Source organism: Myxocyprinus asiaticus, chromosome 48, assembly GCF_019703515.2.
Source record: "Myxocyprinus asiaticus isolate MX2 ecotype Aquarium Trade chromosome 48, UBuf_Myxa_2, whole genome shotgun sequence".
NCBI lineage: Eukaryota > Metazoa > Chordata > Actinopteri > Cypriniformes > Catostomidae > Myxocyprinus > Myxocyprinus asiaticus.
In genome coordinates this window covers 8770699-8786679 of record NC_059391.1, presented here as the reverse complement: position 1 = coordinate 8786679, position 15981 = coordinate 8770699, and the positions used below count along the sequence as shown (strand labels likewise).

General features: G+C 38.6%; 1 protein-coding gene across 2 annotated transcripts in view; it reads right to left on the bottom strand.

Moving 5' to 3' along the window:
* Positions 1-78: 78 nt before the first annotated feature.
* The window catches only part of LOC127437840 (USP6 N-terminal-like protein), a 56229-nt gene continuing 40326 nt past the window's right edge, over positions 79-15981 (bottom strand). For both annotated transcript variants that reach the window (XM_051693057.1, XM_051693056.1), the window contains 8 exons: positions 11103-11212; positions 8390-8438; positions 6859-6979; positions 6633-6727; positions 6485-6550; positions 4486-4585; positions 3481-3633; positions 79-3092 (listed from right to left, as the gene is read on the bottom strand). In XM_051693057.1, coding sequence (XP_051549017.1) covers positions 2047-3092; positions 3481-3633; positions 4486-4585; positions 6485-6550; positions 6633-6727; positions 6859-6979; positions 8390-8438; positions 11103-11212 — 1740 coding nt within the window. In that variant the 3' untranslated portion in view covers positions 79-2046. The remainder of the gene's footprint in view (positions 3093-3480; positions 3634-4485; positions 4586-6484; positions 6551-6632; positions 6728-6858; positions 6980-8389; positions 8439-11102; positions 11213-15981) is intronic.

Sequence of the window (15981 nt, the reverse complement as noted above, 5' to 3'; positions counted from 1 at the left end):
ATGTAAATATTAAAATAAAAACTCCACTTTACGTTAACTTGTATTGTCTCATTGTTGCCTAATAAGAACTAAATCATGTACTCTATAAGCAGTTGTTCTTAAATGTCAAATGAGCATCACAACCAAGAAAATTAAAAACTGTGTTTGACCCACAGTCTCCATTCTGAAGATAAAACAAGGAAACCATTTATCCTGAGAAGCACAATATAAGAAGCACTTAAATATCAGATATTAATCCAAATGACAGTGCAAAACAATAATGTTCTCTATACAATAACATAATAAACCTATAAAATGTACTTAAATGTAGATTTTCTTCACTTGGATACAATCTCCCTCTAGATCATGCATTGAACAAGCTATGCATCATCATTGTCAATCACACGGTGGCACTACAGGACAGAATAACACAGACTTTAAACTGAAGGAATTTCCTCTTAAGATTTCCTGTTGAAATACTAGGATCTTTAAAAATATAAATACTTAAGTTATTATAACCATGCCTACTCATGTCAGTGTGGTACATTTCTTATTCGCATTTCCAAAATATGTTGATACAATGATTCTTTTACATATGTGAATAATGTACATGCATCAGTATATTTTCCAAATGTAACCAAGTTTCAAAAGAAACACACACAATTCCCATAAGATATAAAACCAACCCACTCAACATATGACAGAGATGATAGAAACGGGGTCAAATCAAGCTCTATCCCTCAAATTGAAATCCAATCCAAGGTTGTACTTGTCCTCTGATATGTGACCCAAGGACCAGTGTTGTCTCAACTCTCACAATCCCTTTAAAACGACATTACCTATGTTAAAGCACCATTTAAAAAGAGTGATGATATTTACTGCCATGGTCTTGACCTCCTTAACCCACATCAAGACTCTCCAGATAATTGGTTACCTAACTTGTCATCAATAAATCGTGACACTGATAAAAACAAGATGCTTCATTCTGGAAAAGGGATTTTCAACGCAACAAATTTACATGAGACACACTCATAAAAACACAAACAAGCAACCCATTTTGATCTGTGGTATAAAGCAGCTTCCACATGACTTGCGTCAACATTGCAAAATACATTGAGCTCTACGGAGTGAAGCATTAGAGGTGTAAAACAGTGCTCAAGTTCAAGAATTTTAACTTTAACCTTTCTGACATTTTGAAGCTGAAGCCAATGATTACTAGACATTTCAGATGATTATTGACTGTAGCAGCACTAAAATCAAAACAAGATGTTCTCTGCAGCAGGTTTCATCTGGTGTTGAGTGGTGCAACACATTTCATCTGGTGTTCGTCAGCATGTTGACATTGGTGTTGCCACGTAACAAGTGATGTAGAAACCCCTTACCGTTATTGCAACATAAGATCTACAAGCTGCAAAAAAGTTCATTTCTTATCACAAAGCTTATTGGAGCTTCCACATGACTAGAGTTGGGGTGTCAATGCACCGCTCAACTGCGGCATCAAGTGCTGCCTGAAAGCCACATGAAAAGTGTTACAGCGAACCTCTTTTGATTTTAGCACTGGCATCGATACGTCTTCTGAATTGTCTTGTAAACATTGGCTGTCACTTCTAAAGGTCTGCAGCAACAGGGTCAAAGCTGAAATTGTTTGAATGTTGAACAGCGCATTATAACGCTTGGCGGAAGTGCAACAAGGTCCCGGGGGTAACAGTGAAGCTGCCGCTTTACTCCATAGAGTGCAATGTTTTTGGCAATGCTGACTGGAGTCATGTGGAAGCTCATTACCTATTAAAAGTCATTTTCATATGAGAAAATATACAGAATTAACTTATGACGAAGGTATATACAGTTTTGACAAACAGAATTTTACAAAAGGCCATAAGAAGAACCACACCTTCAGGTCACTGTAACACTGGTATAAAGGAGTCTTGCTTTAGCAGGAGAGAATTGTCTATTACAACAACAAATGACTTGGAACGTGCATTCGGTAGAAGTCTGAATCAGAGTGTACAGGAGAAACTATTGCTGCTTGGTTGGGGCAGTAGTCTTGGGAGTCATGATTGACCCGTCTTATACAGTCTGGTTTAGAAGCATGTGATTGGACGGGACTGAAGGTACAAGGAAAGGTCTGTCTGCGAAGCTGCCTGGCGGCTGGGGGAAAACACAGTCTGGAGTCGCCCAACTGTTGGACTCCTCAATGCATGGAGTTTGAGGAGGAGGTAGGGGCAAAGAGTCTGGAGAGTAGAAGAACATGGACGGGGGCGGTAGAGATAGAGACAAGGCATCTTCTGCAGGAAGGGGAAGTGTGGGCTTCTTATGACCCAAGTATGAGTTTTGTGGCAATGTGGGGACCATCTCCAACAGTCTCTCCACAGATTGGTCTTCCGCTTCCCAGATGTTATCGTAATGGGAGGTGTTAGAAGGTCGGCGGTCATTTGAGGATGGAGGAACATACAAGTTCACGGGAAACTTGCTTAGCTGCCGATGGGCTCTATAAGAGGAGGGCGATGAAGATGGATCTTCTAAGATAAGATTCAGAGGTTCGGCAATTGGCGGAGGTGGTGGAGGAAGGTTAAACAGGACATCCTCCTCTAGAGATGAAAGCTCAACTGCTTGTTTGATGCAGGGAAGAGGTGGTGGTGGCAGCAATTCTGGGAGATTCAAAGAGTTCATACTGGAAGAATCTGTTATGGGTGCCTGGTAGGTTGGAGGCCACTCATCAGGCACAGCTGATAGAGATCTACTGACACATCCATCTTTCAAAGAAAGTGTATCCCCTGGTGCAGGTTCTGGGAGGTGTAGAATATTTGGTCTTTGTTCAGGGGCACTGTATTGATTCTTCATTGTGGTCATTGTGTCTTCAGGTGTAGCTTGTGACAATGAAGGGTTGAAAGATTGGGTGTGCTTTGGTAGAGGGGACGATGAGGTAATGGACGGGGTAAGTTTATCGCTGCTCTGGTTGTTGTTGGTGGTGTCCTCCGTGTGTGGTTTAAATGAGGTTGGGTTGTTGTGTGTGGCTGGTGGTGGTATAGATATGCACTCAGTTTGGATAACTGGCATCAGCACTATTGGACGCTCTTGGCCCAGAGGCATCTTTGGCAACTCATCTCCCTTGGCTTAAAAGTAATCCCAGACAATACATAGGTATTACACAGTAGTCACACAACAGTCTAGCATGAAATACAACCAGAGGATTAACATACGTATCTACATATAAAAGTTTTTCATAATTTTATCACACTTTTATTGTTGTAAACCCATTTAGCTTTCTTTCTTCTGTTAAACACAAAAGGAGTATTACAATGGCAGTGGTAAATGCCTCACTTTAAAGCTTAAATAAGGGCCCAAAAGTGATACTTCTTATAGTAATAATTTTATCAATGCATGTTCTGCATAAAAAAGTAAGTCATACAGGTCTCAAATGACATAAGGGTGCATAAATTATGGCAGAACTTTCATTTATTAATTTCTTTAATTGTACTCTTATGATATTTTGCCATTTACCTGAAGGAGGGAGATCGAGTTTCATCCTGCGGAGCTCGGACATAGACGACTGCAGTTCCTCAATGACAACATCATCGCTCACATTGAAGGACGAAGCAATACTCTCCTGCAGAAACTCCCTGAGGTCCTCAAGAGACATCTTCAGAAGATGTTCTGATAGGGGTAGAAGGAAATTTTAAATGTGAACTGACAACACTAACCAAATCAAGATTCTCAAAATAGCAACATTAAAAGACTTATGGCTGATAGTATATCTAGGAAGCTCATCTTGAACTATGACCTCTTCTGTTGTGTGCTTTTGACTAGACTAGACATAAACAACGTATTTCAACAATGTATTCAATAACTAACTTCAATAATTTTATGCAGCACTGGCCATTTTGAAAGTTGTCTTGAAATACTGTATCTTCACATTTAGCGGTGTGGATGCAGCCCCACTCAAAAGCAATAACTATCAGTTAACTTTCCATTGCAGAAATGTGTCTGCATGATTAATTAATTCTGTGAGCGAAAGTGTCCGATGATAAAGGGATTACAGAGATGAAGTAGTATTCGTCTGGTGATCTCAACATGACAACCCTCATGAAGCTCTGTTCACACTGTCAGCAAATTTGTTACTGGATGTCACTAGTTTCTGTAATCTGTGTCACTAGTGGGCGTTCATTCTGCTATTGCTCTAACGATATTATTCAGCAGCACAACTAGCCACGTAGCTTTAGAAAATCTGATCACTGATGAGATACATTGCCAGTAAAACAAAGATATCCTTATTTGACAAGGAATCTTTGTTCTGAATCTAAAAATCAACATTTTTTTTTTACAAAGCAACAGACAATACACTTGACAAGGGGACAGTCTCTCTGGACAAACCTGAGGTTAAGTAGGGTACAACGGTGAAGCTCATGGATCAACCCTTGTGAGTTCAACCTTTAGTTACCAGTCAAATTTTCAACCACTAGGCTACACCACCCCAAAAGTTCACCAGGATGTAGTTGACACACTTACTTTTGTGCAGTTTGAGTAGAGTATAGGCCATGGCGGTGAGGACTTTTTCTCCCTCTAATATGTAGATGTCCCATAGACGCAGAGTGAGTGTGAAGGGTGTCTGTGTAGTCAAAATAACAGAAATGAGTCATCTATCAAACTGGATGTCTCCAGCTTTTTTCAAAAGAAAACTTTGCAGCCAGCGAGTGATATAATTCTCTACCCAGCATAAAGTTGTATGTGGTCCAGGTAGAATATCAACAGAAACCAAGAGTTTTGGGGATCAAGGAGTTGGAATCAAACTATGCAATAAACTTTAGTACCTTTGTTATACATACCAATAATTGCAAAATCCTCAAATATAAATTGAAATATACATACTTGGGCTCAGTGTATTAATTCAATAATGTGACAAAAGAACATCTATGTTGTATCAATATGTTCTGCTACTTGTGTCATGCAGTGGAAAAACACATTTCTTCCAACGGCAATCAGAATACTGCAATATTTTAGGATATTTTAGGTGCTTTATTAGTGGTACTTGTTAAGACAAGTCTCACTATTACTATGGCTCGCACTAAAGCCCAAAGTACACTTTGGTCAGACAGGATGTGTTGTGCAAATTTCAAGTGCTCAAGCACTGAACTCGCACAGTCCGATTTTTCTAACCATGCCTCTGAGCACTAAATAGTGGGTCCACAAGGTGGCAACACTCAAAGTCGAGCCGTTGCTGTCATGAAGAAGCGCTAGAAGATGCAATCGCCACTAAACAGGAGATGGTGGAAATGGCAACTGTGTGAGTGTGTGTGTGAGGAGGTCAGGAGATACCTGCATTTGTGTAACTCGAGTCTGAAGGAATATAAAGACACCTTTATGGGTCTAAACTCCTGAAGAGAAATGGTCCAGTATCTCATAGCAATCAAGGCATGCATGAGCCAACCGCCTGTGTATGCACAGTCAAATGGAGTATACCAGGGGTGGCCAACTCCAGTCCTGGAGAGCTACTGACCTAAAGATTTTAGCTCCAACCCTAATCTAACATGCCTGAACAAACTAATGAAGTTCTCTAGCAAACTTAAAAAAAATTAAGGGAAGGTGTGTTTGATTAGGGTTGGAGCTAAACTCTGCAGGACAGTGGCTCTTCAGGACCGGAGTTGGCCACCCCTGGAGTATACTTTGAAAGGCTAACATTCGACTGTATGCAGATGCTTAAGCATTCTTTGGGCTTTAGGGTTAGAGATTTGAAGAAATTTCAAACCCAAAGTGTTAAAACTTCGGTACATAACGGGTCCCTTACCATTTTGTAAGTGAAAGACTTTTTGCCTTGCGGAGGATAAAATGGGGGAAGAAAACCCCATACACTTACATTTAAAGTGTCCCAAGCATACCAGAATATCATTGAAACTTGAGGTAGGGCTCTTTTGACTTGGGCCAATAAGTAACAATCTAGCAACCACCCAGAACACCCTAGAATTGTGGTGTTGAGTTTTGAATGGACAAACAGCACTCACATTTGTGTTTTTGGAGTATTTTAATAATCCAGTATGATGTACCATATTCATCCATCCATCTTCTTTAGCCGCTTGTCCTATGTAGGCTCGCGGGAAGTGCTAGAGTCAATCCCAGCTGTTTCGGGCCAAAGGCAGGGAAACACCCTGAACATGTGGCCAGTCCATCACAGGGCAACACACACAGACATACACATTCACACTCTCACTCACACCTACGGGCAATATATGGTCTCCAATTAACTTAACCTGCATGTCATTTGAACTGTGGTGGAAACCGGAGCACCCAGAGGAAACCCACACGAACACGGAGAGAACATTGAAACTCCACACATAGAACACAGGACCTTCTTGCTGTGAGGCGACAGTGTTACCAACTGAGCCACCGTGCCGCCCTATGTACCATATTGTCATATTTATACAAAGCACTATGTTTGTGGCACGTTTCTTTCCAAAGTTGCTTGAACGAAGACATACTTAGTGTAAAGTTTCTAATGTAAACGATGTCTCACCCTGTCAATGAAACATTGGAGGAACCATTTGGTCGAGTAGATACCAGTGGACATCTGTTCCTTATCCTGCGGAGAAACTGACATTTAAAGAACTGAGAAAGAACCTGCTTTCATCAGTGTAAAGCCAAACAACTGAATGAAATCTCACCATGTGTTTCTTCAGTTTGGGGAGGAGTTTGGACAGTATTTGGTCATGATGAGACTGAAAACGCAGGAGTTTGGGAAACCCTGGGATGAAGAACCCTGTTAGAAACCACAAAGAAAGACAGAGGTAAAGGTCATCTATGATAGGTTTCTTTCTTTCTACACAGAGACACACATTGAGAAAGGAACTTTTAAAGGTTTCAAAAATAACATCACATTATAACACTCACCGTGCATGGCATGTTTCTTATTGGTCAGCAGTTGTGATAAGGCCCAGAACGCATCTTCCTCATTCATGTACATAAGTAAAATGGCGGCAATCTGACTCATTCCCTGACAGTAGCTTACTTCCTAAACACAACCACATAACCAGAGACTTAAATGACTCAGTATTTAATTCAGTTAGTAGTGATGCAATTGTACAAAAGCATCTGACTTGTAAAAAAAAAAAAAAAAAAAAAAAACAACCATTTATTTATAATCATAACACAAATGTCATACTGATTAACAAAATTCATTTGAAACACCACTATAAAATATTTGCTCTTATTAATTAAAACAACTGAAATATATTCTGAAAAACTATGTAGGGACGCACTGATATATATATATTGTGGCTGATACCAATAGCCGATAATTATTTGCATGCTGTGGACGCTAACTGATGCTTAAAACACACTGGCACAACTCAAAATCTCCTACTTATTTTCTTTCTCTTTCCACCTCTCTCGCTTTCAATCTCTTCTCCATACCCCCATCATTTCCCCCTCACCCACTTGACCCACCTTCTACTGGGCACAGCGTGAAGGAAAAGGAATCTGGCACTATTTCCTCTCTATTAAAATGGACACACTCCTCGTTTTAACAAACAATGACATTTATGTGCATATATGTTCAAGTAGTGTATTGTGTCAAGCATCCTGCCAAAACTATCCTCATAAAAAACATTTTTTTTCCTTTTGACTCCTGCCAGTCCATCCTCTATATCATTGCAAACAACATTATGGGTGAATAACAGAAATCTGGGAAAGTACCCAATAAATAAATTAAGGAGTATATCATCTGATTAGTACCAGACAAACGGCCTCTGTTGTAGTCTTAAAACCCTGGTCACCCATAGCCAGTGGGCAGCACTGTAGAGTCACTGTCTCTGGATCAGTCTCCAAAGCATGTGTTCACATTATTATCAAGCAAATCAATCAATTTACACAAGAAACAGACAGATAGTGGGTTTATTTCACTAATAATTGCATTCAAGTTGCACACTTACTGTATGTGTGCAGAAAAGGCTCTAAAGCCGAATTCACTACAGGTGCATACACAAATACATTTGTTCTAACCCTTATATGTTTGTTGATTAATTTTTAATATTCTAAATGAGGGAGCATGTGACATACCACCTTTTGCATACTATATCAACATATGATTTGGGATGCACTAATCCTAATGTCACAAGCTGTGTAGTGGGGATATAATGTGAACTGGCATTCAGCCATGCCTTTGTTCACTTTTACAGATGGCAAGTTTTATTTTAGGATTTGGGTTAGGGGGTTTTCTATAGTAAATATATTTAGCTTAACTTAACAATAGAATTCAATTGGAAATCCCCATTTAGATAGCTAGGTTATTACGTGTGTGCGTGGTTGGCTGGGTGGGACGTAGAGTGGGACATCTTCCCCTCTGTCCTGTATCGTCCAGCACACGCTGTGCTGAGTTACGTAACATTCACACATAAACATCCAAACTTTGTCAGTCACTCACCATGTTGTAGACGGAATAAGCTGCCAGCACATGGAACAGGGCTTGCTGTCTGTAGAGGACAAAAGCAGAGGTGAAAAACAGCTGTCGTACAGATGTCCCTAAAAGAAAGTTCAATAACTCTGATCCAAACATTACATGACAGATACAACTGTTTTTTTTGTCTGGATTTAGTTACTCAATACAATATTAAAAATCCATTTAACACAAATCAATTACTTGAATTCACCTCATTACTTGAGTTTCAGTCATTTTGATATTTTTCTTAAATATAAAGTAAAAATAAATAAATTATTTAATAAAAAATTAAAAGCTGAATTTCTTGAAAAAATAAATAAAATACAAATAAATAAAAAATGCTGGTATAAGTAGTTTGGAATAATATTTTGTTATTATTTCTTTAAAAAAATCACATTGAATTTTTTTTCAAATATAACTAATATTTGAAAAACTTTGTAACAAATATGAAGGCAGACATTTTGTTGTCATGTGACAAAAAATAAATAAATAAATAAAGACCCCCATGAACAGTGTAAAGTAAAATAAAAATAAAAGAAATAATCAGCCATTTTTTATATTTTCTTGAAAAGGTACATCTTGTTCAGGTCTCTAAATAAATAAATTTCATAACCAATATTTTTTTACCTTAACATTTGTTTGAAAACTTTATTATTATTATTATTTTAAATATTTTGATACCTTCTACTTGTTGGTTACACCACTTGACATTTTTAAAGTCATTACATAATTTTTTTATTATTATTATTTATTTATTTTTTGTAGAAAATGCTAAAAATGTTTTTCAAAACTGTATGAAACCAGGTATTCCAATACTTAAATTTCTAAAAGCTAAATTTACGCACTTTAAGGACCTTGTGTGAACCCTGTATATAGTCCATTCCCTCAAGCACCAACGAAATAAACAAAGAGAGCACATTCGTAAGTGATGGTTGTGTGAATGGACTGTATGAAATGAATTAGCACAATAGAAGTATGGACTTGTGTTTGTTTTTGTGCATCAACTGTGCCATTGATGAACGTCTGACATATTTCTATGACAGTAACGCTACTTTTATACGCATGGAAAATGTGATTGAAAAAAAAGGTGGAAAAATACCAATATAAATTAGATCATAAATACAATATAGCCTAAACATATTCATAATAATAACAATAATAATAAATAATAAACCACGACCTCTAGAAAGTTAAACACAAATCTCATACATATCGGTTTCATAAAACAGTGACAACAGTGATCGTCAGGGCCATAATTTGATGTTTCACTATACTTTCAGAGTTTGGATATGAACTTTATTACCACCTGCTGGTGAATTCTCCAAACTGCAAATGTAGGAACTGATTTTAGACTTTGCACTGAAAACAAACATAGTTCTTAAACATCTAAGCACAATGACCTATTTCTCAGGAAATTAGCAAATTGTGGTTTGCGCCACTTCATTAACATACAATACACCCACAGTTTGCGTGGATACACCCACAGATAGCGTAAACACTCCCACTTGCGCTTTGCGCTGGTAAGAAAATTGCGCTTAGAATTGGACAATTGCATAACACGAAAATTGTATAAGATGTAGCACATGGTCGTTGCACGTAGCGCTTAGAATGTTCACAAAAATGGAGCCCTACATGTTTAAGAACGTGATCTGTGCATTTTTTTTGAATATTTTTCCTTTTTATCATCTTTATCTATCACTGAGCAAACTACATTTTGAGCACATACAAAAAGCAATGAGTGTTCAATCCTACACAATGAGTAGAAAGAAACCAGCCCATGGTAACAAGAAAGAGTCTATTCATGCATAAGTCACTTCCAAAGGAATTGTATGTTAATATTTCATAACATCTGCAGATTTAGAACAATTTAGCAATGCACAGTAAGACTGTTGGTGACTGGCCAGTGGAAAGCAACACTGTGCATTGTAGAAACACTCATGAGTAACACAAACAAACAGCAGATGTGATAAAAAGCACTTCCGACCCACATCCTTTTATTAGCCGTGCAGCACTTATAAAAATGTAGAAGTCATTGCTCAGATCTTCCATCCACTGGTGGTATCTACATCATTTGTGGGTGTGCTGCCCATGCAAACCACATAAACCCCCATTGTGAACTTTGGTCGGCTTTCAGAAACATTATAAGATTGAAAAATGTCAGTTTAATTGCGGATTAGCAGCTAAAAGTGCAGGCAGACCATTACTTCTGAAAATAAAAAAATCTGGCCAGTGCTTCGGTAAAATGGCACAATAAATTACTGGCTACCAAATTGGTGGTTTAAAAAAAGAGAGCAAAAAACAAAACTGTTTTTGAGAGTTGTCCTTTCTTAAAGAGGAGGTACAATCCCAAGAGGGTCTTAACAACTGTCTGGCACACAAGGAAACATTTTTTTTTTTTTTTTTTTGTGACACTATGGCAGACCTTTTGCTGTTATGGATAACATCAAAGTTTATATTTATCCTAGGCATAATGGTAACGAGTCACCGGTTCTGTCATTTCCTGAGAGGCCACACACTGTAACAGGAAGAGGAAGTAACTCTTGTTTTGGTTCAGGACTTACAAGGTCTGAGCAACTCATTCCAGATCCATGTGAACATAAAAGCTGTGTAACAAAGAAAAAAAACGACACTGCCAAACTCGAGGTCTTCGAGTTAAACTAAGATAAAGACAGTTAAAAGGTAAAAAAAAATATCTTACTTGACCCCAAAGCGCTCCATGAACATGATATGGTTTCTAAAGGTCCTGTTGACATCAAGATCTATCTGCTTAATTTCTGTTGAGTACTTTTTGGCTTGCTCTTTCATTTTCTGCAAAAAAACAAAAGCAAATAAAAAAAGTTAATGACATTTTGTGCCAATAAAGCCATGTGGTCATGTTATGGGCTATTTTGAGACTTAAAGATCCTATACATTGCTGTTCCGTAAATATATGTGTAAAAAATATATATACTTTCTCAAACCTAAATTAAATAATAATAATAATAATAATAATAATAATAATAATAATAAAAACCTAGTAAAAAGGAGAAGTGCGTAATATCTGCGCCACTAGTGGCACCAAACAGAATTGCAAAAAAATAAATAAAAATAGTTTCCAAACAGCTTTCCCAAACACTCCCCCATCTGCCATTGGTCAGATAAAAAGGTAGTCCTGCCCCAAACTCACGCCATTGGTTGAGCCAGAAGTTACTATAAATCTCCGCCTTTGACCAGCCATTCCCAGTAGGTGGCGATATGCACGAAGAATGTGAATCCCAAAAAAAACAAAAGGAGGAGGATGTGAAAGTGGAGATTTACAGTAAAACAAGGACTTAAATATTGATCTGTTTCTCACCCAAACTTATATAGCTTCTAAAGATATGGATTTAACCACTGGAGTCATTTGGATTACTTTTATGCTGCCTTTATGTGCTTTTGGAGCTTCAAAGTATTGATCCCCATTCACTTGCATTGTAAGGACCTACAGAGCTGAAATATTTTTCTAAAAATCTTCGTTTGAGTTCTGCTGAAGAAAGAAAGTCATACACATCTGGGATGGCATGAGGGTGAGTAAATGATGAATCTACATTTTGGGTGAACTATTCCTTACAAATGGAAAGGAGAAAGTATTTTAACATAAAAATTACATACTTCACTTCAAGACTTAATGAAAAATGCAGTATTACGTAGTTTTTAATAATTTTTTAATAATATTTAAAAAAGCATGCATGCAGAATGGTCATCCCACAGTCAGAACACATTTAGCTTTTGTATACTGTATATAGATGACTGTGACATACTGATGCACACAAGTGTACATAGTGCACACAATCCAAGTGCTGCTGTTTACCACAGTAGTTCAGTAGTTCAGGCCTGCTGTTAGTGCCAGATGGGCTGGTTTGAGTATTTCTGTAACTGCTGATCTCCTGGGATTTTCACACACAACCGTCTCTAGAATTTACTCAGAATGGTGCCAAAAACAAAAAACATCCAGTGAGCGGCAGTTCTGTGGACGGAAACGCCTTGTTGATGAGAGATGTCAACAGAGTATGGCCAGACTGGTTTGAACTGACGAAGTCTACAGTAACTCAGATAACCGCTCTGTACAATTGTGGTGAGAAGAATATCATCATAATTCTATTGCTCCACACACTGTCTGATTGTCCCAACTCAAGTTACATCATGTATACTCAGATTTTGTGTTTGCATGTTTATATGTTGTTTAATTTATTACATCTGTTTGCAGTATCTTTGTGCTCTTACTGTCTTACTGTAAAGTGAGTCAGAATTACTACCATAATTACTGTTGAAAATGGGCACTTTAATATTCATACACATTTTTAAAACAAACCGGCATATTCATCCATTACAGCATGTCTGGAAGTGTGAATTCGAGAATGCTAAGAATTGCCAACGGAGGAGTCACGTGATGCCATGCAAGGAGTGGACGTGTAAACGGCGAGCTCTGCGCACTTTGCTAGTTTTAATTATTTATTTTGTCATAAACCCTGTTATATATCTGTTTTTTTTTTTGTCAACATGTCAAAGAATTCAAAATCCTCGGGCTTTGGAGATATTAAAAGACATTTACATGCTCAAGCTGAAACCTCAGACAGGCCTGCAGACCATGGACTCGGTTTGGATGGTGCGGTGGGAGAAATCCAGCGGCAACTGGCGAGCATGTCTGTGATGCTGACGAAAGTTGTTGCGGACTTAGAGGATCTTGCTGTAATACGTCGATCGATTACTGCGAAACTAAATTCTCTGAGTTGGTTACAAGAATCGGGGATGTTGAGAGACGTATCGATTATCTGGAGTCATCAGAGAGGGAATTAGCTGCTAATCCGCTAGCGACCAAAGTAGATTTGCACCGCGTTTTGGAAAAACTGGAGGATTTGGAGAACCGCAACCGGCGAAACAACGTCCGAATTGTTGATATTCCTGAGCATGAAGAAGGTAGAGATATGGTGAAATTCCTAGATGAGCTCTTCCTGAGTCTGCTCAACATAGGCCATAAAATAGAAATTGAGCGAGCTCACAGGGTCCCGGCTTGCAGATCCGCAGAGGGAGACAGGCCCCGATCAATTCTGGCCAAATTTCTGAGATTATCTGATAAAGATCTCGTGTTGCGCGAGGCGAGGAGCGAAGGAAAGCTTTCTTGGAAGAATCACAGCATTTTCTTGTTCCCAGACTTTGCGAATTCGATAAGACAGAAACGTGATCGATTCAGGGAATGCAAGAAACTCTTACATCAATGGAAGATTGCTTTTGCTCTGATGTTTCTGGCCAAACTGAGAATAGATACTAAGGATGGCTGCAAAATATTTACATGTCTTTCATAGAAACAATGGGTGAGTAAACCATTTGGTGATTTTCATGTGGCCTCCGAGTGGATTGACTGGCTGGGCATACACTCGACTGTCTGAGGAGGCTGGGCACCATTTTGTTTCTTTTTGTGTTGGTTCTGTCTAGCGGCTGGAGTTTGTTTTGTGGAGTAACACTCCTTCAAGAAACTTTTGCATCAACGGAAGGTCGCTTTTACATTGAAATTCCCGGCCAAACTGAGAATAGATACTAAGGATGGCCGCAAAATATTTACATGCCCACATCAAGTGATATCTTCCACAGAATCAATGGACTGAGGAAGTCGTGGTGTGTTTCTCATGTGGCCCCCAAATGAACTTGACTCGCTGAACATACTCTTGACTGTCCGAGGAAGCTGGGCGCCTTTTTTGTTTCTTTTTGGGCTGGTTCCGCCTAGTGGCTGGAGTTTGTTTTGTGGAATAACACTCCATCGGGACAGTTTGTGGATGAATCTGCTCGTTCTTTGTGCTTATGCCTCCTGTTGGCTGGAGTTTGTTTTGTGGAGTTTTTTTGGAAGGACACTGGAATGATTACGTCATCTCCTGAACTCATGAAACAGCCGGCTCACTGATCATTCGTTCGCCTGTCTGAGGAAACTGAATGGATTTTTTTTTGTTGTGTGTGTGCTAGTTCCGCTAGTGGCTGAAGTTTGTTTTGTGGAGGAATACACCTTCAATACAATTTTGTGAATGAATCTACATGTTCTTTGTGTTTATTCTGCCTATTGGCTGGAGTTTGTTTTATAGATTATTTTCTGTTATGTAAATCTGTCTCACAAATTTTGTATAGAAACACTGGACTTGAGCAATCTGATGGCAAAGTTGTCGTGGGGACACTCGTAATCGTGCATGGACTTTTTGAGTTTAGAGGGAAGGACGCCAGATGGCGCTGTTGTGCGTGGGGTTAATGCGCATGTTTTTCTTTTTTCTGTTTTCTGTTTGTTTGGTTCTGGGGAAAGTTCGGGGTTTGACTGTAGCACTAAAGGGGAATGTGGTCTTTATAATGCTATTTTTGACACAATCTATTTTTTCTAATATGTCAAAATGTCAAACGTTATTATGAGTGCATATAAATATGAGGGTTCATATGAATGCATCTTTCCTCGCAGGAAGCTGAAAAATTTGGGAAGATATGGGTGGACATGCTTTCTTTAGTGCTGGCTCAATTAAGAGCATGGGAGTCATTATATTGATAAGTAAACATTTACAATTCAAATGTATCAAACAGATTAAAGATAAATTAGGAAGAATCATTATTGTTTTAGCAGAAATTCAGGGGCTTAGGTTGATTTTGGCTAATATTTAAGCACCAAACGCTGATGATCAAGGCTTTTTTTATTGATCTTGAAGGGATGTTGCAAGCTGCTGGCACCCCTCATAATATAATATTGGGAGGAGACTTTAATCTTTTGATGGACTCAGTCCTTGATCATAGTGAAGAAAAAGTGTGTAAGCCCCTAAAGCAACATTGACGCTTCACAGGATGTGTAAAAATCTTGGTCTTACAGATATTTGGAGACTTTTGAACCCATCTGGTAGGGACTATAAATGTTTTTCATCAGTCCATAAGATTTATTCTAGAATAGTCCCTCATTTCATCTGTTGTTGATTGCTCAATTGGAAACATTTTAGTCTCAGATCACACACTGGTGAGTTTAGAGGTGTTGCCACATATGGAGAAAAAGAAATCATATAGTTGGCACTGTAATGTATCCCTTTTGCAAAATCCTGATTTCCAACAAATGTTAAAGGCTGAAATCAGTGTTTATATGGAAACCAACTGGTCCTCAGTATCCTCTGTAGGTGTGGCTTGGGAGGCACTTAAGGCGGTTCTTAGGGGTCGGATCATACAGTATGCCTCATTCATCAAAAAATACAAAGTATGAGAACTCGTGGAGTTGGAAGGGAATATTAAAAGTGCCGAGGCAGAGCTGAAGTGCCAAATGTCGTCTGATGGCCTCAGGGAATTGACCCAATTGAAATACAGATATAATACTATTTTGTCACGGAAGGTGGAGTTTTGGTTATTCAGGGCAAGACAGTCATACTTTGAGTCAGGGGACAAAGCAGGGAAGCTTTTTGCTAGATATATAAAGCAGAGAGTCTTTTTCTACCATTCCCTCACTGAAATCTGCTGGTGGTGAAATTTTTACCTCAGCCATTGATATTAATAATGCTTTTAAAGAATTCTATCTTGATCTCTATAGTTCCACGTCTTCGTCTACTGATGAGGAT